Genomic DNA, 23,835 nt, shown 5'->3' with positions numbered 1-23,835 from the left:
AGTTCGTGTTAGAGACCTTCAACTCTAACCCTATTCGAATTAAATACGTATCGAAAATTTTTATCTCTATCTCAACTCTTTAATATTCAAATTAACTCAATCTGACCTAAATTGAGTAGAAATTATTTATTATTTTTACTTTCCAAAATATTTTTACTATTTTAATTTGTTTACCAAATTATCCTAACCTACTATTAATAAAACACATAATATAATATTTTATTTTTTTACAAATGCACTAAAAATTATATACTAAGACATTTAAAATGCATCAATAATCTAACTAACTACTTAATGATAAAATAAAATTTTTAAATAAAAAAATGAGTAATTATAATTATATAAAGATACAACTATATAGAATCTATAAAGATTTTAATTGCTATTAATATTATCTTTTAATATTTATATAATTTATTAATAAAACTATACGTGCACACTTTTAGTATATAATTTAGGTACACAAATGATGTGTTATCATATGATTGGATGATTTTAAATTATAAACAAAGTAACACCCAATCACATGATGAAACATCATTTATGTACTCAAATTATGTCCCTAAAGTGTGTACAGATAACATTGTTTATAATTTATCATTAATGAATTCTATTAAAGTGACACTTCTCTAAAATATTTGAGTTAATTCGTATCATATCAGGTTACTTTCGTATAAACCTTAATATTATTTAATTTAATTTCAACTTATATCATATTGATCTAAAATAAATTTTGTGTAAGAAAGATTTAACCTTGACCTGATATTTTTCATATCGGGTTAACATATAATGTTGAAAATTATCTAAGTCCAACCAGCTAGTTCATTCTAGATTTTAAATCATTGTCTGGATGAACAAATTCCAGTTACTTTTAGGGGGAAGAAATGCCCGTAAAAGAAAGAAGAAAAAAGGAATCTAGTTACTAGTAGGGGAACAAAAGAAATGCCAATGAGAAAAAGAAGACTAAGAAAAGGACAAATGACTTTTCTGTCTTTCCACATTACAATTTTTATTAACAAAAGTGGATGACGGATGAAAAAACGAATTTTCCAACCTGAAAGGCAGGAAAAGTTTCATCGAAGTTTGGGTGGGCGGCCTGATGGAAAACAGCTTAGAAACACTTGTCAGAGAGGCGCGTGGAGTGGTTGTTGGTTTAACTGTAAAGTACGGCTTAAACTAGGAAGCAGTTAGATCATCTGCAGACAGTAAACGGCTTTAATGTTGTATTCAACAGTTTGGGGTAACTACTTTTATGAAACGTAGCTACCACTTTTTCAGATAGTTTAGTTATGTCCTTTCCTCTTCCCTCCTCGTCGATTTTCTGAACATTTATTTCTTGTTACCGATTTAACTTTCCAGTTCCAACAGCTGTTACAGATTTCTTGTTTTTCTTTTTTGGGAATTTGAAGGTAAAAGATGAAGGATTTTGCTGGGACACCGGGGACTTTGACTGGGCTATTTCTAAGGATTGCACAGTGTGTTTTTGCAGCTGGATCAATTGCTTCCATGGCTACCACTACCACTTTCGTCAATTTTACAGCTTTCTGGTATTTTCTTTTGACTTTTCCCATGCTTTTTTTTTTTTTTTAATATGATAGAGTTTATGTTTCTTTTGATTATAGAAGTTATTGGAGATTCTAGCTTATTGTATTTTCTCATGAACCAGAGAGTATTTGCAATCAAACTAATATAAATAATAATCACTAAAGAAAAAGAAGCATAATTTATCCTTGTCCACCAAAAAACATGATTACTTTTAGTCTAAACAATATTATTTCAGTATCTTTTCATCTCTTATGTTACTAAGATTATTTTTCCTAAAAGAAACTTTAGGATTCTCACTCCAGAGAGAAATTTTATTAAAATTCTTATTACTAAAAAAAATCCTAGAACTACTTTTTATGGGTTAAGCTCAAATCACTTATGGGTATGGGGTGCTGCATCCTACACCCTTCATCCGGGAGGGCGGGCCAGAACCTGTTCACTGACTAGACAGCAGGACTGCATGAGTCACCCCTTATAGAGGAAGTGCTCGCTAATTCTAACAATTTTATCCATAAAAAATGTGTTTCATTGATTGGTGGTGGCATTTATGGTTTCAAATTGGAAAGTACTAGTAAAGTAATTTGTCTGGTCAGATTCCTTGCTGGCTTGTAATCAGATTCATATGTATTGTTAAGCCTGATAAATTATTCTTAAATGGTTAATTTTTGTCTTCATGATGCTTTAATAATTGCGTCAAAGTCATCATATTTTACTGAATAGTGAGCAGTAATCATTCAACTCTCTTCTTGTGCTACAGCTGTTTACTGTAATATTGGCAGTCTCTCAGTTGTAATAGAACCTTATCGTTTGTGTGGTTACAAAATCCATCTAAAATAAAATCACTAAATTGGTTGAGGCAAAAGCAGTGAATATTTTTCTAGATTATCTGGTTTCAAGTTATGTAATTTCCTTGACATTCCAAGGTTTCATCTCTGTCCAAGAAGGTCTCCACATTTACCTAGCCCTCTAATTGAATCATAATTTGTGGTGCTTGAGAGATTGACTGGTTGATGATTTAAGCATATTTCCTTGCAATTGATTTATGATGTGCAAAATAGAGGAAAGGATGTCCTGTTTAATACTTGACTTTCCTCTGATCATGGTATGAAGAAATTACTCGTTCTGCCGCTTTTATGTTTCTCTTTAGTTTGATACTCAGAAAAGTAAATAGGAAAATATGGGTTGCTTTTTCTGTGCTGTACAAGAGTAGACTGTCCTATTTAGTTGTTCTAATATATGGAGCAGTCTCAAAAGTGATTTTGATGTTGAGGCTGTGTGGCACATACATGCTGCGAATTTGAGTTGAATTTGTGATTCTGCTTCTCTATCTTCCACACTTGGAAACCTGTTGTGCTAGAATTTTTTGGGCACACACTGTTTCTATATGCATTATGTTATGTTCATAGCCGTGATCATAAACTACTGATACAGAACTTCTCTACTGATATTAGCCTTCTAAAATACTATCAAAATTTAATGGCTCTCCTTGTTCTTCTTCCCAGGAATTTGATTATTTCTTTTTAACTGTCGTGTGGCCCTGCAACCTTAAACTTTTTTTTGTTATGGTCACCTACAGATGTCTATCCTAATCCTGTACTATTGATTTGCTTTGAAAATATTCTTACTTAGGATACCTGATTGCTAAAGATCTTGCTTTTCTGCAGCTACCTGATTGCTTCAATGGGTTTGCAAATTATCTGGAGCTTTGGGCTTGCCTTCATAGATGCATATGCCTTAATGCGAAATAAGGTCCTTCACAATCCTGTTTTGGTCAGCCTATTTGTATTAGGAGACTGGGTTAGTCCCTATTACCCTAAAATTGTTCTTAGCTATTTATGAAATCCAATATAGTTTTGTATTTATGATGGTTAAAAAGTTCCATGTGATTTGGAGTTGTAACAGGTGACAGCTACATTATCTCTTGCTGCTGCTTCTGCAGCAGGCGGCATCACAGTGCTATTTTTTCATGATTTGGGACATTGCGATATTGCAGAGGAATGTCAAAAATATCAAATGTCAGTTGCCTTGGCCTTCCTCAGCTGGATTTCAATTGCAATATCATCTCTGATTATGCTTTGGCTATTAGCGGCAGGTTAGACCTCTCAACATACAGCTGGTCGAGATCTTGAATCTCTTTGAAACTCGTCAGTCTTACAGAAACTCTGATTTGTTCATTGTGTTAATAGAAAGAAAAAAAGAATATAGCAATACTACACTCAAAGTTATGGATTGCTTTCACTTTCTCATTCATGATATCCAATTTGTTTTGTTGTCTTCTTCTTGGTGGCTCCAAATGCGACATGAACTTTATCAAGTGAAAATGACAGAAGCCTCCTTTCTGGGCAACTGGGTAGATAATTGGCAGATAAAGATTTGCTAACTGTGATCAAACATATCATATTGTAATCAGATTCAAAGTGTCGGAGCACGATCTAAAATCATAATAATTTTACTTTCTGCAAAAATTCTTTTACTGACTGTAGTCCTGATTTCATTTATAACCATCTACAATCTATGACTTTATCTACTCACAGGAAAATTTACTGCCAAATTGGATTAAAGGACCAGGCATTTTATTGAAATAAATGCTAGTTTGCTGCATATTTGCATTTCCTTGGTAGAAAGTTACTTGAGAAATTTAAAAAAGAAAATCAAATAACATGAGCTTCATTTTTGAGCTTGTCAATCAACTCATCAACAGAAGAAACAATGACCCCAGCCTTTCTCTTGGGAGGTTCAGTCACTTGAATAACCTCAAAATTAGACTTGATGTCCACATTCAGCTCCTGTGGAGTATATTTTGTAATGACTTTCGATTTTGCCTTCATTATGTTGGGAAGTGTTGCATACCTTGGTTGGTTTAGTCTCAAATCAGTCCTGCATAACAAGTCATTAATGTCAAAAATGCATTATGATAAAACGAACTCATTCAGACAAGTGCACTTTAAAAAGATAATTACTATAAATTCTAGCAGGCATTTTCAACGTTTCTTCCCCTCTTGCATAAGGATAAACATCATGAACCTTATCAGTTGAACAAACTTCATAGGAAAGGAAAAAAGAATGTTATATCCATGAAAAACAGTTATGTTAAACCAACGACGAATCTCATAATCAGCAAAGTAATGAAAAAATATAGAATTTTAATAAAAAACTGTCTAAAGTACTTCTAACATATGTGCATGCAAAAAATATATTATTGAACCTGCAATGATATTTGTCATTCAAATAATAGCCTCATTCAATAATTCAATGATAGTTTTATAGTCCACCTTACATTGTCCCAAAAAAAAAAAAAAAAAAGCTAAAAAGAATTTATGACAGTAAGCTTACTATGCTTTAATTAGAATTCAATATTTTTCATATACTAGTCCTTGACACGCTTGAAAAAGTTGCACTTCTCATCTAATCTTATTACCCAACTCAAAAACATCATGATGAAGGCTTGCAGACAGAATATCACAAAGTACCATTTTCCTCTTTCTGGCCATTGAACTGCTTTTGAAAACTTTAAGTTAAAGCATTCAACCACAAGAATAACTAAAAGAACTGAAGATGGTCTGTTTTTCTGAACTTGTGTTCTTCAGTAAACTGTTTTTGGTTATCTAAATTGATTTGTTATTCAAAATGTTAATGCTATTAAGTTTTAATTCTGAGTTTCCCTCCAGATTAAGTCATGTAGCAACAACATAACACATCAACACCAGAACCTCTGTAAAACAAGACTTCCTATAGATGATCCACATGCAGGCCACCTCCTCAAGGTCAAAACACATCAGCGTACCAGGCAAAACCTCCCCAAAACTCAACTCTAATCATTCATGATTGTTTATCTTAACAAATACATTGGATACAGGATCTGATTCCACAGAGATATTCATCCATTAGATAAGACAGATTTTTAGGCAAGCTAGCTACATATTCTTTCAACAGTTCCATATTGTCCAGCCAGTCTCTCTGCACAATGATTTGGGTTCTCTAACAATCCTCCTCATCCATAGAACGACTCACACATATGAGTACAATACCAAGTGAAAAGTATGAGACTTCAATCCTACATCGGAAAGTATGGGTTTGTGGTGTAAGGTTTACATGATTTTGAACTCTCGAATCTTAATAGCTAGCGTTTGGGGTGTGATTTTTCAAAGGTTCATATCAAAGTACTAATCATTTTTCTTAATAAGTAGCAAATAAAAACCCAGTTTCTATTTAAAAACTTCCGCAAGTATGACTTTAGAAAGAATATACCACGACATGTGGGCAATACAACCAGTACCCAATTGACACTTTCAACATCGAATAGTTTACTAGAAACAGGTTAAACCTATCATATTACCACAAAGCTCTTGTCAAATATTAATATCACTTAAAATGATTATATTGCATACACTAATTTATTGATACACGCACTTCAACCAATGTTCTAAGATTTTAATAATTACTTGTTTAATTTATGCTCCCAAATTATAAAAGAATTTCAAAATTATGCTCTGCAAAGGATTTCTTAAGCTAAAATATACTAGTATAAATAATATATATATATATATATATATAAATATAAAATAGTCTTCAAATCAAACAGTAAGACATAATTAACAATAATAATGATATGAAAAAATCTTCTACTACCATATCATCTAGTATGAATCAAATATGAGAAATCTATTTAGAGGGTGACAACATAAAATGGACCTCTGAGAAGCATATCTGAAGCCTCAACATATAATTCCAATGCATATGTAATTTAACAAGCCTTTGGTACAGCTGCCTTGTCAGTTCCCTCCAGAATAATTTTCTAGTCTCAGAAGACAGGGTTTAGAAACTTAACTATTCTAACATTTCCCTATCCTTGATAGGTTTCCAATGTTTCCAAAAACTGAATTCTGGTGAGTGTATATATACAATTCTCATTCTTAAAACAATGGTTTTGAGAGGAAACTAAAAAGGAAGATTTTTGGAAACAGCATGCTCAAGGAATCTCAAATGTTTTGAATATTAGAAGTCACAAATTGCACAATACTTACGTGATTATTGCAGGTAAGTCTAATGATAGTGTCTCAAGACCACCATCTACTTCTCTATCTACAGTTGCTTCTTGTTTCTCCTTGTCCAAAACAACCTACTAAATAGCAGCAGTAAATCATAGGATAAAATATCTTAAGTATCAAATAAACATTAGCTGGAGAGAAAGCCTACTAAAGTTAACCTAACAAATGAAGAAACCAATAACCAATACAATCTCAAAACTCTTAAACTCAAATGTACATTCAAGTACTTCTTTAAGCATCTCAATCAATATTAACACGGCAGAAGGATTGAACACTGGTATAATCCTGTAGTTGCAGTTTGAACATGGCAATATTCTTTAATAACAATACGGTAAATTTTCTAAACCAAGCATACATACTCATCAACCAACCAAAGGCAACAGCAGTACCGAACCAAAATTATATTCAAGAAATATACAACTGCTATTAAGTTCCAACAATGTTTAGGCTATCCTGAACGTATTAAATTTCTTTACCAAAAATAATAATAATAATAAATATAGTGTTTTGACAATTGGACCAACCTTAGAAGCAAAGGTAGCTTGTGGCCAGCTGAGCAACCCTGCAACCATTTGCCCCGTTTGATTGCAATCATCATCAATTGCCTACACAACAATCTGTATAATAAGAAAACCCCTCTTACAAATGCATTTCTTTGATCAGCAAGATCCAAACCATAACAAATTTAAGGAAACACAAACCTGCTTTCCCAGAATAAGCAAACCGGGCTTCTCAACCTCTACAAGACTCTTCAAGATCTTGGCGACGGTCAATGGATACAGCACAGAGATGGTCTCAACATGAATCCCTCTATCAGCTCCCATAGCTAGACCCGTCCGCAGAGTATCCACGCACTGTGAGGGGCCCATACTGACCGCGACAACCTCGGAGGCTAACCCTGATTCCTTGATCCTGAGAGCTTCCTCCAACGCTATCTCGCAAAATGGGTTCATTGACATCTTGACGTTACTGGTCTCAACTCCGGTCTGCATTGCAAACCCAACCCAGATTAAAAAAATAAATTTTTGAATAAATTATCTAAGTTATTGAGAAATACCTTATCGGGTTTCACCCTAATCTTCACGGCGTAGTCGACAACTCGTTTTATAGCCACCATTATCTTCATTTTTGACGCTTAATTATGATATCCGGCTCTCTGCTTGCTTCTGTTAGACTCAGATGACAAACGAATGGAGTTTGGTTTTGGTCGGGGACTGGAACTGGAAGTTTGTTTTGGATTATTATTAGATAAATACAAAATTACGTATTTACCCTTATTCAAATGGTTAAACTACAAATATTACCCAAATTGCAATTTCTTTAAAAAATAAATAAATGATTGGGTACTTTGGACTTTTCAGCTTTCCAAAAACCTGACTTTTTCCTTTTTCTTTCTTTTCGTGAATCATCGTCCCCTTCAGTACCACACGCTCATTTCGAATCATTTACTAGCTATTGCGAACGACGTCGTCTGGAGAGTGGTGGTTCAAACCTTCGGCTTCCTTGTCCTCAAGGGAGAAATGGGAAAAGCGCCACCCCATCTCCTCCGCGAACTCCCAGGTCGCTGCTGGAGTGAAGCCCTGCTGTTGCAGCAAAACTTGAGCAGCTGCTGCATTCTGTCGCTTCACCATACGTCTGTTAAGAATAGCTTGTGGAACTTGACCAGTAATGGTAATCATCAGTGGCAAGGTGCTTGAAGCTTCAACAGCGTCGTTAACTGTTGAAGGAATTGCTTATCAGTAGTTCCAACAGAGGCCCAGCCATATGTTAGTTTGCCACTTCCATCTCCTGGGATGTGAGAGATCTTGGAGAGACTATTCATTTCTAACCTCAGGGCTGTCCTTGTAAATTGGCTAGAGATGCCAAGACATCAACATGCCTTGCAGTGGGGCATGGCCCGGGCGCTAGAGTAGGTGCTCACGCACCGTATACAAGGCTGGTTGGACCAACGGGTGGGCTAACATAAAAGATACAAGCAACGCACATTTTATACAGACCCTGTCATTCTGATGTGCAAAATTGTTTGGTTAAATGAAACGAAAAAAAATAATCACACAAATTGATCTTTGAACTGAACTTAATCATTTTTTAGATAAAGATTGTTAACAAGGCATTACATGGTCAACAAAGGTGATTCTGCATATGACAGAGCTATTTCAAGTAAGTTACGTTGAATCCTCAAGAGATTCATCACATATTAAACTTGATTTACTGCATCAACTGTGAGATATAAAAAAAAGTTTAACTAAAAAAATCTAATTGAATATATTAATAACCAGATTTTGAGACTAAAAAGGACCTAATGGATGAGCTAGCTAACATAATCTCATTTCTTGCTTTTTTTTGTGGGTTTCATATCCCATAACACATGATAGACAAGTACTTAAAAAATTTGCCCTGCAACTTAAATTACCAGAACTCTAAGGAATCTCCTAATCTTATGTAGCTGTTGAAAGGGCAGGCCGCTCTGGTTGGTACCAGAAGATTCTTAGACAACTCATCGATGGCATTGATAAGAAGGATGAATTAATTATAGGGAAATTTTAAAAAATGGCCAAAATGCCCTCCCCTTAAGCAAAAATACCCAAAATCACTATTTTCAAGCCAAAATGTCCAAAATCACTGTTCCAAAAAAAAAAATGCCTATGACTTTTTTTAATACCAAAACTACCCTTCCCCTCATATTTATATAACTCTCCCACTTACTATAGGGTTTTAAATAATTTTAGATAAATATGAGGGGTTTTTGGATATTTTACATTATAAAGGCATTTTGATATTTATTTATTTATTTCAAACTTTTTCTAAAATGTCAAAATTACCCTTCCCTTCATTTATATAACTCCCCTCACTCATTATGGGGGTTAAAATAATTTTAGATAAATATGAGGGGTTTTTGGATATTTTACATTGTAAAGGCATTTTCATTTTTCAACTTTTAGAATTCGAATTTCAGTTCCGTTTTTTCGAATTTCACCGTTTTACGATATATCGACTCGTATTTTTCAGATTTCTGAAGGATTTTCCGTTTGTTGCCATTCTAGGGTTTTTCAACTTTTACAATTCGAATTTCAGTTCCGTTTTTTCGGATTTCATCGTTTTACGAGATATCGACTCATATTTTTCAGATTTTCGAAGAATTTTTCGTTTGTTGCCATTCTAGGGTTTTTCAACTTTTAGAATTCGAATTTCAGTTTCGTTTTTTCGGATTTCACCGTTTTACGAGATATCGACTCGTATTTTTCAGATTTCTGAAGGATTTTTTGATTGTTGCCATTCTAGGGTTTTTCAACTTTTAGAATTCGAATTTTAGTTCAGTTTTTTCGAATTTCACTGTTTGACGAGATATCGACTCGTATTTTTCAGATTTCCGAAGGATTTTCCGTTTGTTGCTATTCTAAGGTTTTTCAACTTTTAGAATTCGAATTTCAGTTTCATTTTTTCGGATTTCACCGTTTTACGAGATATCGACTCGTATTTTTCAGATTTCTGAAGGATTTTTCGATTGTTGCCATTCTAGGGTTTTTCAACTTTTAGAATTCGAATTTTAGTTCAGTTTTTTCGAATTTCACCGTTTGACGAGATATCGACTCGTATTTTTCAAATTTCCGAAGGATTTTCCGTTTGTTGCCATTCTAGGGTTTTTCAACTTTTAAAATTTGAATTTCAGTTCCTTTTTTTCGGATTTCACCGTTTTACGAGATATCGACTCGTATTTTTTAGATTTCTGAAGAATTTTTCGATTGTTTCCATTATAGGGTTTTTCAATTTTTAGAATTAGAATTTCAGTTCCGTTTTTTTGAATTTCACCGTTTGACGAGATATCGACTCGTATTTTCAGATTTCTGAAGGATTTTTCGATTGTTGCCATTCTAGGGTTTTTCAACTTTTAGAATTTGAATTTCAGTTCCGTTTTTTCAGATTTCACCGTTTTACGAGATATCGACTCGTATTTTTCAAATTTCTGAAGAATTTTTCGATTGTTTCCATTCTAGGGTTTTTCAACATTTAGAATTTGAATTTCAGTTCCGTTTTTTCAGATTTCACCGTTTTACGAGATATCGACTCGTATTTTTCAGATTTCTGAAGAATTTTTCGATTGTTGCCATTCTAGGGTTTTTCAACATTTAGAATTTGAATTTCAGTTCCATTTTTTCGGATTTCACCGTTTTACGAGATATCGACTCGTATTTTTCAGATTTTTGAAGAATTTTTCGATTGTTTCCATTCTAGGGTTTTTCAACTTTTAGAATTCAAATTTCAGTTTCGTTTTTTCAGATTTCACCGTTTTATAAGATATCGACTCGTATTTTTCAGATTTTTGAAGAATTTTTTGATTGTTTCCATTCTAGGGTTTTTCAACTTTTAGAATTCAAATTTCAGTTCCGTTTTTTCGAATTTTACCGTTTTACGATATATCGACTCGTATTTTTCAGATTTCTGAAGGATTTTTCGATTGTTGCCATTCTAGGGTTTTTCAACTTTTACAATTCGAATTTCAATTTTATTTTTTTGAATTTCATCATTTTACGAGATATGGACTTGTATTTTCCAGATTTTCGAAGGATTGTTGGATTTGGTGTTAATTTATTTCATTATTACTATATTTTCTCTAATTGTTTCAAGTGTGTAAATGTTTGAGTAATTATACGTTTTTATTGTTTTTTCATGACAAGATTATTTAAAAAATGAACTCAAATACGATACACATTCATATATAACCACAAATAAAGTATATCATACACATATGAACATACAATAAATATATACATCTAAACATAGGAATAACGATAAATATACATCCGTGAGCTACTCGATACAATGAAAATACAACTGCGTCACTAATCGTCGACGCATAGAGGTAGACGACTCTCGGGGAAAAACGTAGCTCCGTGCCAACGCCAAACACTCAAAAAATCGTAACATAAAGACGCCACAGTCACCAGAGCCCAACCCCTGCTGAGGGACATCCGACGCTCGATGTGAAGTGAGGGGATCACGTCGTGGAGTCCTCCTAGAAGCTGTCCAAAAAGTCGTCGCCTCTAATAACGTGGGAATAAAGGTCATGTACGGTCGCGTGCGTTGCTCCAGAGTCCCTATATTCCCTGAATATGAAACATCTGAATCGTACACCGTAATCGACCACTCACGGAAATCTATAACTCCGGCGACCCAATGTGCGTTCTCGAAGTTTATAGGGATGAAAACCTATAAACAATGAGACATTTTAGTTACTTATCGTTGTCGTTAACCAATTGAATATAATAGAAATATATATAAACTCTACCTGATCGACCATCCCCCATGGTTTGTACAACAATCCCGGGGTGTACGATGCATCAACCATCCTCGTGAAGAGCCCCGAAAACTCAAACTCTCCAATCGGTGTGGTCTGCCAACTCTTCCAGGCCATCTCAATATGGCCTCCAAAGAATGTGTGGGCAGTCGTCCAACGCTGTGAGATAGTCGACTGGTGATCGGCCTGTTGTCGACGTAATAAAGCCAAAAAGGAGTCCACATGCTAAAATGGTTTAAACAAGTTCACGTGTTAGTTAGTAATAAATATATCTAGCTTTTTATGAAATTATAGACAACTCACATCGTCGGTCAACCACTCGCGCAACTCTACAACAAGCCTCCAGAAGCTGGCCTTCGACTTCGACCCGATGAAGTAGACATCATGTGAGTCAGAAGCTGCAGCGCTGGTGTACCACGTGAGGAAAGATTCATCACGCTCAGAGACAGAGGATGGAATGGTCGTAGGTTGCCGTTTCGCCCTCCCTTTGAGTGGATTCGTATACGGGGTGCGACCATTTTAGAAATTCGAGTTCTATACGTTCAACTTCTTTAGAATGTTAACAATCGAAAAAGTTATCCTTAAATGACGGAAAATAGAAAAAACGAAACTGAAATTCATACTTTATAGGTTGAAATACCTTGAAGTGACGATAATCAGAAAATTGTTCGAAAATTTTGAAAATACGAATCGATATATCCTAAAATGGTCAAATTTAAAAAACGGATGTGAAATTTAAATTCTATACGTTGAAGTACCTTAAAGTGACGATAATAAAAAATTCGTTCAGAGATCGTGAAAATACGAATCGATATATCCTAAAATGGTTAAATTCGAAAAAACAGAAATGAAATTCGAATTCTATACGTTGAAATACCTTAAAGTGACGATAATTGAAAAATCATTCGGAGATCATGAAAATACGACTCGATATATTTCAAATTGATGAAATTCGAAAAAACGGAGTTACAATTCGAATTCGATACGTTGAAATACCTCAAAGTGACGATACTCGAAAATTCATTCGAAAATCGTGAAAATACGAATCGATATATCCTAAAATGGTTAACTTCAAAAAAACGGAAATGAAATTCGAATTCTATACGTTGAAATACCTTAAAGTGACGATACTCAGAAAATCATTCAGATATCGTGAAAATACGAATCGATATAACCTAAAATGGTGAAATCCGAAAAAACGAAAATGAAATTCGAATTATATACGTTGAAATACCTTAAAGTGACGATAATTGAAAAATCGTTCGAAGATCATGAAAATACGATTCGATATATCTTGAAATGATGAAATTCAAAAAAACGGAGTTGTAATTCGAATTCGATACGTTGAAATACCTCAAAGTGACGATACTCGAAAATTCATTCGAAAATCGTGAAAATATGAATCGATATATCCTAAAATGGTTAAATTCGAAAAAATGGAAATGAAATTCGAATTCTATACGTTGAAATACCTTAAAGTGACGATACTCAGAAAATCATTCAGATATCGTGAAAATACGAATCGATATAACCTAAAATGGTGAAATCTGAAAAAACGGAACTGAAATTCGAATTCTATACGTTGAAATACCTTAAAGTGACGATAATTGAAAAATCGTTCGGAGATCATGAAAATACGATTCGATATATCCTGAAATTGTGAAATTCGAAAAAATGGAGTTGCAATTCGAATTCGATACGTTGAAATACCTTAAAGTGACGATACTCAGAAATTCATTCGAAAATCGTGAAAATACGAATCGATATATCCTAAAATGGTTAAATTCGAAAAAACGGAAATGAAATTCGAATTATATACGTTGAAATACCTTAAAGTGACGATAATTAAAAAATCGTTCGGAGATCATGAAAATACGATTCGATATATCCTGAAATGATGAAATTCGAAAAAACGGAGTTGCAATTCGAATTCGATACGTTGAAATACCTCAAAGTGACGATACTCGAAAATTCATTCGGAAATCGTGAAATACGAATCGATATAACCTAAAATGGTGAAATCCGAAAAAACGGAACTGAAATTCGAATTCTATACGTTGAAATACTTTAAAGTGATGATACTTGGAAAATCATTCGAATATCGTGAAAATACGAATCGATATAACCTAAAATGATGAAATCCAAAAAAACGGAACTGAAATTCGAATTCGGGAAAAAGAAATTGAAATGACGTCGTTACATCGTAAGTTGTGTCAAAAAACACCAAAATTTGAAAACTCGAATTTGAAATTTGAAAAATACATATAAAAAAACCTAAAACAGAAAAAACGGATATAAATTTCGAAAACTACACGATCAGAAACCGTGGATGAGAAAATTTTCAATTTAACCCCAAATGAAAATTCTTTAATTAAAAAGGTCCAATGTTATATCCAAAATTCCCATAAAACCCCCTTTGTTGTAATGAATCTCATCAAGCTCTCCAAGATTTTAAAAAACCCAATTTACCCCCCAACTAAGCAGGAAAAGCACGCTGCCGTGGGAAATTCCGTTCTGCCGTGGGAAATTCCGTTCCCACGGCAGACTGCCGATCCACATTTCAGCCAATTTCGGCCAATTTTTGGTCGTTTTGACCTCCGATTTTTGCATAAATCAAATCTACACATTCTATAACATAAAACCCCTCAATCAATTCAACAAAAACAACCAAAAATCCAAACATTTTAAGCAATATTCAAAGCGTAAACCCTAGAATTTCAAACCCAAAATTCTCATTCAAATCTCAATTATATCAACAATAAATTGATCCAAACAAGATTACGGGAGATATACTAACCTTCTTTGCCATTTTCGGTTGCCGGGAAGCTCCAAAATCGACGGAAATGACCTTCGCCGTGGGATTGACGTGGGAGGAGGAAATTTTTGCGATTTTTCGTGGAAAAGAACAGTGAAATCAGAGCTGCCGTGGGAAATTTTGCTTTGTATATAAAAGGGGGCAGGTTCGTAATTTCGCTTTTCCCACGACAACGTGCGAAATTTCAAAAAAACCCGACGTGGGCTAAGGATTTCCCCGACACCCCAATGTTTTAAAAAAGCCAGTTTACCCCCCCACAACCCATTGTTCATTAAACTGCCGTGGGAGAATTCGTCCTGCCGTGGGAAATTCCGTTCCCACGGCAGACTGCCGTTCCATTCGGCAGCCAATTTCGGCCAATTTTTGGTCGTTTTGACCTCCGATTTTCACATAAATCAAATCTACATATTGTATAACATAAAACCCCTCAATCAATTCAACAAAAACAACCAAAAATTGAAACATTTTAAGCATTATTCAAACCGTAAACCCTAAAATTTCAAACCCAAAATTCTCAATCAAATCGCAATAATATGAGCAATAACTTGATCCAAACAAGATTACGGGAGATGTAATAACATTATTTTCCATTTTCGGTTGCCGAAAAGCAAGAAAATTGGCAGAAATGACGTTCGCCGTGGGATTGCCGTGGGATGTGGAAAAAATTCGAATTTTCTTTGAATTGCACAGTGAAAATTTGATGTGTTTATATATGGGGGCAGTTTCGTCATTTCACAAAACATGGGCATTTTTCTTAAACCTGAATTTTTTGGGCAATTTCGCTTAGACCCCTTTAATTTTGCCTAGTTTTTAAAATTTCCCTTAATTATATATTCAGTCAAAAATTACCAAGGATCATGGTAAAATATGAAAATATTAAAAAGTTGTTGCTAATTTCAAACAATTAAACAAGATTGAAGTTCTTTATGAATCAAAGATTACTACTAACTAAATTTGCGAAGACATGAAATAAAAATAAATACCTTAGAGAGAATTCTTCAACCATATCAATTTCAAAGCCTTTACCTAATTGTGATCTCTGGGATGTGAGAGATCTTGCTCCTTCCATCTCCTGTCCCATAACTTGCACTCAGAAAAGGGGACAAAGAGATTTCTAAATGCTGTAGTGTTGGCACTTGAGAATGTAATTGGGCAGCGCCTTTAATTTAGTACAGCCATCCATTGACAAGAAATGGAGACAAGGCATGATTGTAACATCTTCATCTTTATAATTTGTAGTCTCAAAATGCCACTTTCTCCATTCCTTTAGCCAGGCAAAGCGAAGGAAATTCAATTTGGGAAAGGCGATAATCGATGATGATGATGCAACGCCACTTTCTATTCCCAAAAATTCATTACCCACTCTCTTCAAACGATCCATCCCCATCAACATAAGTGATTCAAGGGACGGTAATTTTCCCAAAGGTGGCAAATACTCACATTCATAGAACCTATGAAGCTTCAACTCCCTTAATTTGGATAATGAGACCTTCCAATCAAAAGGCATACTTCCTCCCCTATAGTATATTATTTCTAGTTTCAATAAATTAGAAGGAACTTGTAAGGTTCCAAGAATCAGTTCATATGTTCTCTTACTTGTAGCCAATTAAATGTTAATCTCAGATCAAGTAGATTTTTCATACTCCCTAAACGTGCAAGTTTAAGTGCATTAATATCCCTCACATTTCCCAATTCTAACTCTAAAGACGGTTGATTCAATTTCAAGTTCTTCAAACTATCAAGACTAGTGCCCGCTTTGTTATGGTAACCATCACCGACAATAATAAATTTGTTTACTGTCCTTAGACAACTTAATCTTACTACCCCTTTTGGAATGTACCTTAATGATTCTGTGCTAGCAATTAACAGATTCCTCAAATTTACCTACTTTCCTATTCCTTAGGGTAGCTTTCTGAGATCCCAACAACCAGTGACATCCAAGGTTTGTAAATTATATAAATCACACAATACCTAAGGCAATCCTTCATTAAAACTTTCTAACTTAAAGTGCCTCAAATGTATCAAATATTTTATTCCTTTTAAATTAGATTTTTTTGCTGTCAAATTCAAAACTAATGATCTAAGAATGTCAACTTCTTAAACAATGATGTGTTTAATGTTAAAGTAGTCCAACCACTCTTAACAACAAGGCTACGCAGTTTAAGATTAAGAATATATGGAGGAATTGAGGGCAATTTTATATTTACATTTCGAATACTTCTAGTACAAATCTCAAATTAAGGGATTGTAAGATTCTCAAATTCTATATAAGAATACTCATTCTTACAACGGATAATATTACCATTATATTCACTTCTTTCAAAATCTTGAAAGAATGAACACATTACCAATTTTTTAAAACACTCTTCACCAACTAATTCCATTTTTTCATATCCTAGATAACCTTGACCCATCCATAATTTGATCAATGTGTCCTTCTCTATTACATAGTCTTTTGGAAATAAAGCACAATGTGAAATCCATTTTTTAAGCTTAGAGGACAAATCATAATAGCTCAAGAGTAGAGGGGGGGAAGAGCTCAGCTTCTATCTCTTCTAATTCCTATAAATCACTATCTAAAACAAGTTGTCATTCTTCAACATGTGCTTTTAAGCTCAAAAGACTTCCTAAAGTCTTTAGAGCAGGAGGCAAACCTTTGCACTAATCTATTATCTTTCTACCAGTATCTATAAAATTTTCACACTCTCCCTCGGTCTTTCCAAAGAAAGCAATTCGAGTAAATAACAACCAAGATTCATTATCATATAACTTTCCTAAAGTGATAATGTTCATGGTTCCTATTATTTTTGCATTGCCCTCTTTACGTGTAATCACAATAATTCTACTATCTTTAGAACCACATTTAAGATAATCCTTTAATTGTTCCCAATTGTTGGGAGTTTCAGTCCACACATCATCTAAGACAAGAAGAAATTTTTTCCCCTTTAAAAACTCACGTATTTTTTTAGTATAGTTTCTAATTCACCTAGGTTTGGTGCATTATTTGTGAGAGATTCAAGAATTGCTTGGCAATCTTGCTCTCATCAAAAGGAATAGACACACATACCCATATTTTCTTATCGAAATGAGTTTTCACTTTATCTTCATTAAAAATTATTCGAGCAAAAGTTGTCTTACCAATCCCTCCCATTCCTACTATAGAAACAATAGGAAGGATTGGAACTTTACAACTCTCACTCACCAATAATTTTATCAAGGTATTCTTATAATCCTTTCTTCCATGAACCTCTAATAAATCAATAAAAATAGTAATTTTGTGTTCTGGTGAACTAGTACTACTCATGGTCAAGCTAAAATTGATACTATTCTTTTCTATGGCAATTACACCAAGCGTTTCATTCAAATTTTTTATACTGAAAGCAATTTCGTGATGCAAGGAAACTTTCTTGCAACAAAAGTAATCAGACAAAATGCATGAGCATACCTTTTTCCAAAGCTTGGAAGCATTTTTAGCTTTCTTCATTTGGATTTTTCCACTTGTTATGGTCCACTTATCCAACACATCATCAATGTCATATCACATGTCTTTGAGCTTATCCAACCAATCTCGCACAACCCTCTCTTTCACCTGTCTGGTCTCTACATCTTCAATCACAGCTTGAATAGCACGAAAATTGCTAGTGAGATTTCTAACTTCATTGTCAACACCCCCCATTAATTTTACGTCTTGAGTTGTTAATGAGGCTAATTGCCTCAGGATGGTGGAGACAGCCAGAGTTGTCGAAGATGCTAATTGATTAAAGATATTGAAATTTTTGGTGTTTAATTTTGTTGTAACAGTGTTATCTTCCCTTGAAAATTTATAGCCCAAAAAAAGAGAGCAAAGATTCTTTCACCAAATGACTATTACTCAATCAACAAGTTACTTTGATGCTAGTTAAGGAAGCAATTTTTTTCTCCAAATAAAGCAATTATCATATTCTTCTCTTCCTTAGATCCAAGGATGCTTAGCTTTGATGCTAGTTAAGGCTAGTTAAGGTAGTTTAGTTTCTACAAGCAACACCACAATTTATGGTTTAAATATGTTTTTCATTTAATCTATGTATGATTAATCCTATTCCCAATCTCATCCTAACAATCTTTTATATATAAAATAGAGAGACTGAACTCATTTATCCATTTAACATTTTACAAGCAAGTTGGGCATTATCTCCTACTTGTGGAATGAATAAACAGAGTCATGCCATTTGTATCTAGTTTTGAGTATTCAATTGAGCACATTAACAAGATACAAATAATTTTATTGGAATAAATAAGAGTTTCATCTTTAATTGCTTATTTGGGTAATCGGATATGAATATACCCAACTCATTTACCCATTTAAAATTAAAAGAAAAATCATAATGTTTATATGCTTTGATTATAAATTGGAAAGAATACATATAAATTATTAAATTCGTATTAGCATATTTAATGTAGATATATGTTTATGGTAAGTTTCTAAAGAACTTTAAATAAATTATTAATACTCTTGATAATTTTCGAAATTCTCACTGCAGTGGTAAGTAAAGAAAATAATAAAATCATGGAAGCTAATTAGATTCAATGAAAAGATTATGATATTAAATTGACCAAATCATTATAATTTTCCTAGTTATTTCATTTATAATTGTCTTTCTTCATTAATTTTCAAATATTCTGATTATAACTATACATTTCTTAATTACTTCCACCTCAATTATATATTTTCTTTGTATGGGTAAATTAACATACTGATATATTTAGTGTGTTTAATTATGTCATAATAATGCTACTTTCAATTCGATTTTCATAGCCCAAAAGAAGAGACAAAGAATCTGTCATCACCATGTTGCTTTGATGCTAGTTAAGGTAGCAACTTTTTATCCAACTAAAACAATTCTCTTTTTCTTTTCTTCCTTAGATCCAAGGATGCTTAAAGCCACAATTACCAGTTTAAACATATTTTCGTTTAACCTAGATTTATATATATTATGATTCAAGTCAAATCATACTCAAGACTGATTTATATATTCCGATATTGGTTAATTTTGCTATTAAAACAATATTAATAGAAAAAGTATGAATGATTAGACAAATATTTTCACCTAGAATTGAAATGTTAACTAACGTTTTATATATAAATTATGGATTCAATAAAACTATACATACAAATAGTAATCACAAACGAAAACACATTACTATGTCAATGGGTGATTTTGAATGAGAATTAAACCAGTACATAATCACATAGTAATATATCATTGTTTATATACAAGTGCATAATCATTATTTGTGTATATAATATTACTCTTAAAATTTTTGGTGAACTACGACTATAGAAGTCTAATTAATTAGTATGAAATTTATATATCAAAGTGAAATACTAGAACGATTTGTAATTGTATTTATTGAGTTTTTAAGAAAAAGAAAAAATATAATCCAAATTTCATATTTTAGTTCGATTGTAATAAATTAGGTTTGAAATCAAAATGCAAGTATTTACAAAAGCTATAACTTGAAATTCAAAATCTAATCAGAAAATACTAAAAAAAAAAGGTTTAAAAATACTAAAATAAGTTTAAATATGCATTAAATTTTGGATTGGGTAACCCATAATCTGTAAAACCTAATCCGAGAAAACCCTTTCTAAAATGTAGAAGAATGGCCTGGGTAGACTCCATGCTGGTATAGGTTGGGTAAAACCTAAGCTAACACAACCTATTATACCAATATTTTCAAATCTCTGTCGAACATCAATCTGATGAGAGTGTAGGTTCAGATCAATCAGAGATCAAACTGATTTACTGTATAAGTCAAATTAAAAATTATTATTTAAAACAATTTTGCATACTTAATCATTAAATATAAAATTCAAACTGCATTTAATCAAAATCTAAATTGGCTGGATGGCAGCCCAACAATTGCAATTTTTTTTTTTCAAAAATAAAAAATTTCATGAAGACAAATTAAATAAAATCATACCAATATATAATCAAATACAGGTATTGGCCTGGTGGTATAGCTTACGCCTTCCCAACTGTTGGGTCTTAAATTAGTTGTAAAATATTACAATAACATTAGCATGACATCATACTAACATTATCAAATAGTTTGGCTGCTTTGAACTAGCCGGTTGAATCACAAATTAAGACGATTTAGGTTGTTCAATTGTGGGTCAAAGTGATATAACCGCAAAAACAAAAATTGGTCTTTCCTAAATCAAGTAAGACCACGGATATTGGTTGGATTGGTTGAACCAACCAATCTAATCCGGGTCTAAGAACATGAACCATACTATCGTTTTTGCCATCTTGATTTCTCAGTATTCTATATTCAATTTCTCTACATGTTGAGGTGCTTTTAAGACTTCAAGAACTTCATAGTATTGAATATTAGAAGTCTCAAATTGCACAACACTTACCTGTAGGTAAGTCTAATGATAGTGTCTCAAGACCACCATCTACTTCTCTATCCACAGTTGCTTCTTGTTTCTCCTTGTCCACAACAACCTACTAAATTGCAGCAGTAAATCATAGGAAAAAATTTCCATAAGTATCACATAGACATCAGCTGGAGAGGAAGCATACTAAAGTTAACCTAATAATGAAGAAACCAATAACCAATACAATCTCAAAACATTTAAACTGAAATGTACATTCAGGCACTTCTTTAAGCATCTCAAGCAACTGTATATTAACATGAAACCGAAAGCGGCAAAAGGATTTAACACTAGTATAATACTGTAGTTGGAGTTTGAACATGGCAATATTCTTTGAAAAAAAGGGGTAAATTTTCATAACCTAGCATACATATTCATCAATCAATCAAAGACCTCAGTAGTATCTACCCAATATTATTTTCAAGAAATATACAACTGATATTAAGTTCCAACACTGTTTTAGGCCATCCTGAAAGTATTAAATTTCATTACAATATCTATATCAAAGTGTTTTGACAATTGGGCAAACCTTAGAAGCAAAGGTAGCCTGTGGCCAGCCGAGCAACCCTACAACCATTTGTCCTGTTTGATAGCAATCATCATCAATTGGCTACACAACAATCTGTATAGTAAGAAAACCCATCTTGCAAATGAATTTCTTTGATCATCAAGACCCAAACTATAACAAATTTAACGAAACACAAACCTGCTTTCCCAGAAAAAGCAAACCGAGCTTCTCAACCTCAACAAGAATCTTCAGGATCTTGGCGACGGTCAATGGATACAGCACAGAGGTGGCCTCAACATGAATCCCTCTATCAGCTCCCATGGCTAGACCCGTCCGCAGAGTATCCACGCACTCTGAAGGACGCATACTGACAGCGACAACCTCGGAGGCTAACCCTGATTCCTTGATCCTGAAAGCTTCCTCCAACGCTATCTCGCAAAATGGGTTCATTGACATCTTGACGTTGTTGCTCTCAACTCCGGTGTGTATTGCAAACCCAACCCAAATTTAAAAAAAAATAATAATTTTTGAATAAATTATTTAATTTATTGATAAATACGTCATCGGGTTTCACCCAGATCTTCACGGCGTAGTCGACAACTCGTTTTATAGCCACCATTATCTTCATTTTAGAGGCTTGATTGTGATGTCTGGCTCCCTGCTTGCTTCTGTTAGATGACAATGAATCGAGTTTGGCTTTGTTTAAGGACTGGTTGAATTATTTTAGTAAAAGAGTAAGTTACCATTTCTTTTTACCACCCAAGGTATACTGAAATTACTTTATCACCCTTTTTAAATGGTTGAACTACATTACCCAAATAGCAATCTGTATAAAAAATAAATAAATTATTGGGTACTTTGGACTTTTTGACTTTCATAACTCATTCAAAAACTGAGAGAGTTATCTTGAACATATATTTCTTTTATCCAAATCTTGCTAAGCTTGGCGTGGCCTTGCACTTGGAAACACTTTTACACTTGTCACCTGAAAGTTTGCTTGTTTTTCTTGCTCTCATTTTGATTCGGCCGAGTATGATCCTAGGTTGAATTTATGTTGAACCGAAACTTGAATTTGTGACTTCTTGTGGAAATGAACTTGATTGTAAAGACTCTTTCTAGAACGAATATTATAATTGTATTGTCGATAGAGTTGTTAAGATTTTTTATAACCACTTTAAATACCAAAATATATTTCGTGTTTTGTTAATATAAGATTTACCTAAAATATTACATTATTGTTGCATTTGACAACCATAAAACCTTAGTGTTGTTTATTTGTTATGTAACTCACTCTAACAAAGTCAAACCGTTATAAAGCCCATCTCACTCTCTACATCTTAACATGTTTTTTCTTCAAGTATGTTTTCTTTTCCATTTAACATGATCTTAGATTGACTCTAAAGGTTAGCTTAAGTGTAGGGTCCTCCTGTATTTTGATGGAAGTTTGCAATACCTTGATTTTGTTAGTTTGTAAATTGTAGTAAACTGAAACTTTTTAAGTCCTCTTTTTGTAAAGCTTAGCATTGAATTATATCTTGGATACATCAACCCTTTTTTCATATAGTATCTTGGCACTAAGTTTTCTTTAAAAGGTTTTCTTTCTTATTTTGTTTTCAATAAAAAAAAAAATGTTCTGCTGTGTGCTTCATGGTATGTACTGGGATTAGAAAGAGTTTATAAGTTTGGAATCATGTTTTAGATATGTCAATGTGTTTTATTTTTATTTTTATTTTTAGTTCAACAAAGTATGTTGTATTAAGAATACCAGGAATGAAATAATATCATCCAAACCAAAAATATCATAGAACAAAAAATTAAAAAAAATAAACACAAAAATTTACGTGGTTCGCCAATACGGCTACATCCACAGGTGGAGATGATTGGTTTCACTATGATGAAAGAAGAGAGTTACAAAATATTGCTATATATTTCAAAATAAGTTTATAATCACAAAAAACCAACCTCAAGCCACCATAAATCCTGAGAGGCTATTTATATCTAACACAAGCCCCACCACACCATCCCCCTCCCCCTTTGTTATGAAACAAATAACCTCCAGGCTAACATAAGTTTACCTCTCAGCAACATGTCCAGGCCTATGCTCCCTTGTGAGCATGTCACCAAAATGTTCATACCAAGATGTCTTAGTTTCTCATCAACATCAATATTCTTTCTTGTCTTCAGCTCTCATCAAACTTTTTG

The 23,835-nt window shown here is 33.3% G+C and overlaps 3 protein-coding genes across 6 annotated transcripts; 1 reads left to right on the top strand and 2 right to left on the bottom strand.

Moving 5' to 3' along the window:
* The first annotated feature begins 1,021 nt into the window (after window positions 1-1,021).
* Window positions 1,022-3,800, top strand: LOC123212052 (CASP-like protein 5B3). Of its 2 annotated transcripts, XM_044631079.1 has the most exons (4): window positions 1,022-1,240; window positions 1,410-1,547; window positions 3,210-3,342; window positions 3,448-3,800. In XM_044631079.1, exons 2-4 carry the CDS (start codon window positions 1,417-1,419, stop codon window positions 3,640-3,642), a joined length of 459 nt encoding a protein of 152 aa, XP_044487014.1. In that variant the 5' UTR covers window positions 1,022-1,240; window positions 1,410-1,416; the 3' UTR covers window positions 3,643-3,800. The 2 variants fall into 2 exon arrangements, with proteins under 2 accessions (XP_044487014.1, XP_044487015.1); XM_044631080.1 differs by lacking the exon at window positions 1,022-1,240 and having other exon boundaries at window positions 1,247-1,547.
* A 296-nt stretch (window positions 3,801-4,096) lies between these two features.
* Window positions 4,097-7,823, bottom strand: LOC123212051 (electron transfer flavoprotein subunit beta, mitochondrial-like). The gene is made up of 5 exons (XM_044631078.1): window positions 7,651-7,823; window positions 7,295-7,579; window positions 7,118-7,198; window positions 6,570-6,664; window positions 4,097-4,422 (listed from the first exon to the last, which is right to left on the bottom strand). Exons 1-5 carry the CDS (start codon window positions 7,717-7,719, stop codon window positions 4,197-4,199), a joined length of 756 nt encoding a protein of 251 aa, XP_044487013.1. The 5' UTR covers window positions 7,720-7,823; the 3' UTR covers window positions 4,097-4,196.
* Window positions 7,824-20,751: 12,928 nt separating this feature from the next.
* LOC123212053 (electron transfer flavoprotein subunit beta, mitochondrial-like) lies at window positions 20,752-22,395 on the bottom strand. 3 transcript variants are annotated; one of them, XR_006501495.1, is made up of 3 exons: window positions 21,832-22,395; window positions 21,655-21,747; window positions 20,752-21,198 (listed from the first exon to the last, which is right to left on the bottom strand). XR_006501495.1 is itself a non-coding variant. In XM_044631082.1 (2 exons), exons 1-2 carry the CDS (start codon window positions 22,087-22,089, stop codon window positions 21,693-21,695), a joined length of 273 nt encoding a protein of 90 aa, XP_044487017.1. In that variant the 5' UTR covers window positions 22,090-22,390; the 3' UTR covers window positions 21,264-21,692. The 3 variants fall into 3 exon arrangements, 2 of the variants coding, with proteins under 2 accessions (XP_044487017.1, XP_044487018.1); XM_044631082.1 differs by lacking the exon at window positions 20,752-21,198 and having other exon boundaries at window positions 21,264-21,707; window positions 21,832-22,390; XM_044631083.1 differs by lacking the exon at window positions 20,752-21,198 and having other exon boundaries at window positions 21,267-21,747; window positions 21,832-22,371.
* Window positions 22,396-23,835: the final 1,440 nt, after the last annotated feature.

Source organism: Mangifera indica, chromosome 3 (genome assembly GCF_011075055.1).
Source record: "Mangifera indica cultivar Alphonso chromosome 3, CATAS_Mindica_2.1, whole genome shotgun sequence".
NCBI lineage: Eukaryota > Viridiplantae > Streptophyta > Magnoliopsida > Sapindales > Anacardiaceae > Mangifera > Mangifera indica.
This window is presented reverse-complemented; position numbering and strand designations above follow the sequence as displayed.

Excerpts from the sequence above, each read along its gene's own strand:
- LOC123212052 (XM_044631079.1), top strand. The coding sequence starts at position 1,417 with ATGAAGGATTTTGCTGGGACACCGGGGACTTTGACTGGGCTATTTCTA. Across the intron at positions 1,548-3,209 it reads GTCAATTTTACAGCTTTCTG|CTACCTGATTGCTTCAATGG; the intron begins GTATTTTCTTTT and ends GCTTTTCTGCAG. Across the intron at positions 3,343-3,447 it reads TATTTGTATTAGGAGACTGG|GTGACAGCTACATTATCTCT; the intron begins GTTAGTCCCTAT and ends GAGTTGTAACAG.
- LOC123212051 (XM_044631078.1), bottom strand. The coding sequence starts at position 7,719 with ATGAAGATAATGGTGGCTATAAAACGAGTTGTCGACTACGCCGTGAAG. Across the intron at positions 7,580-7,650 it reads TTAGGGTGAAACCCGATAAG|ACCGGAGTTGAGACCAGTAA; the intron begins GTATTTCTCAAT and ends TTTGCAATGCAG. Across the intron at positions 6,665-7,117 it reads AAGCTACCTTTGCTTCTAAG|GTTGTTTTGGACAAGGAGAA; the intron begins GTTGGTCCAATT and ends GCTATTTAGTAG.
- LOC123212053 (XM_044631082.1), bottom strand. The coding sequence starts at position 22,089 with ATGTCAATGAACCCATTTTGCGAGATAGCGTTGGAGGAAGCTTTCAGG.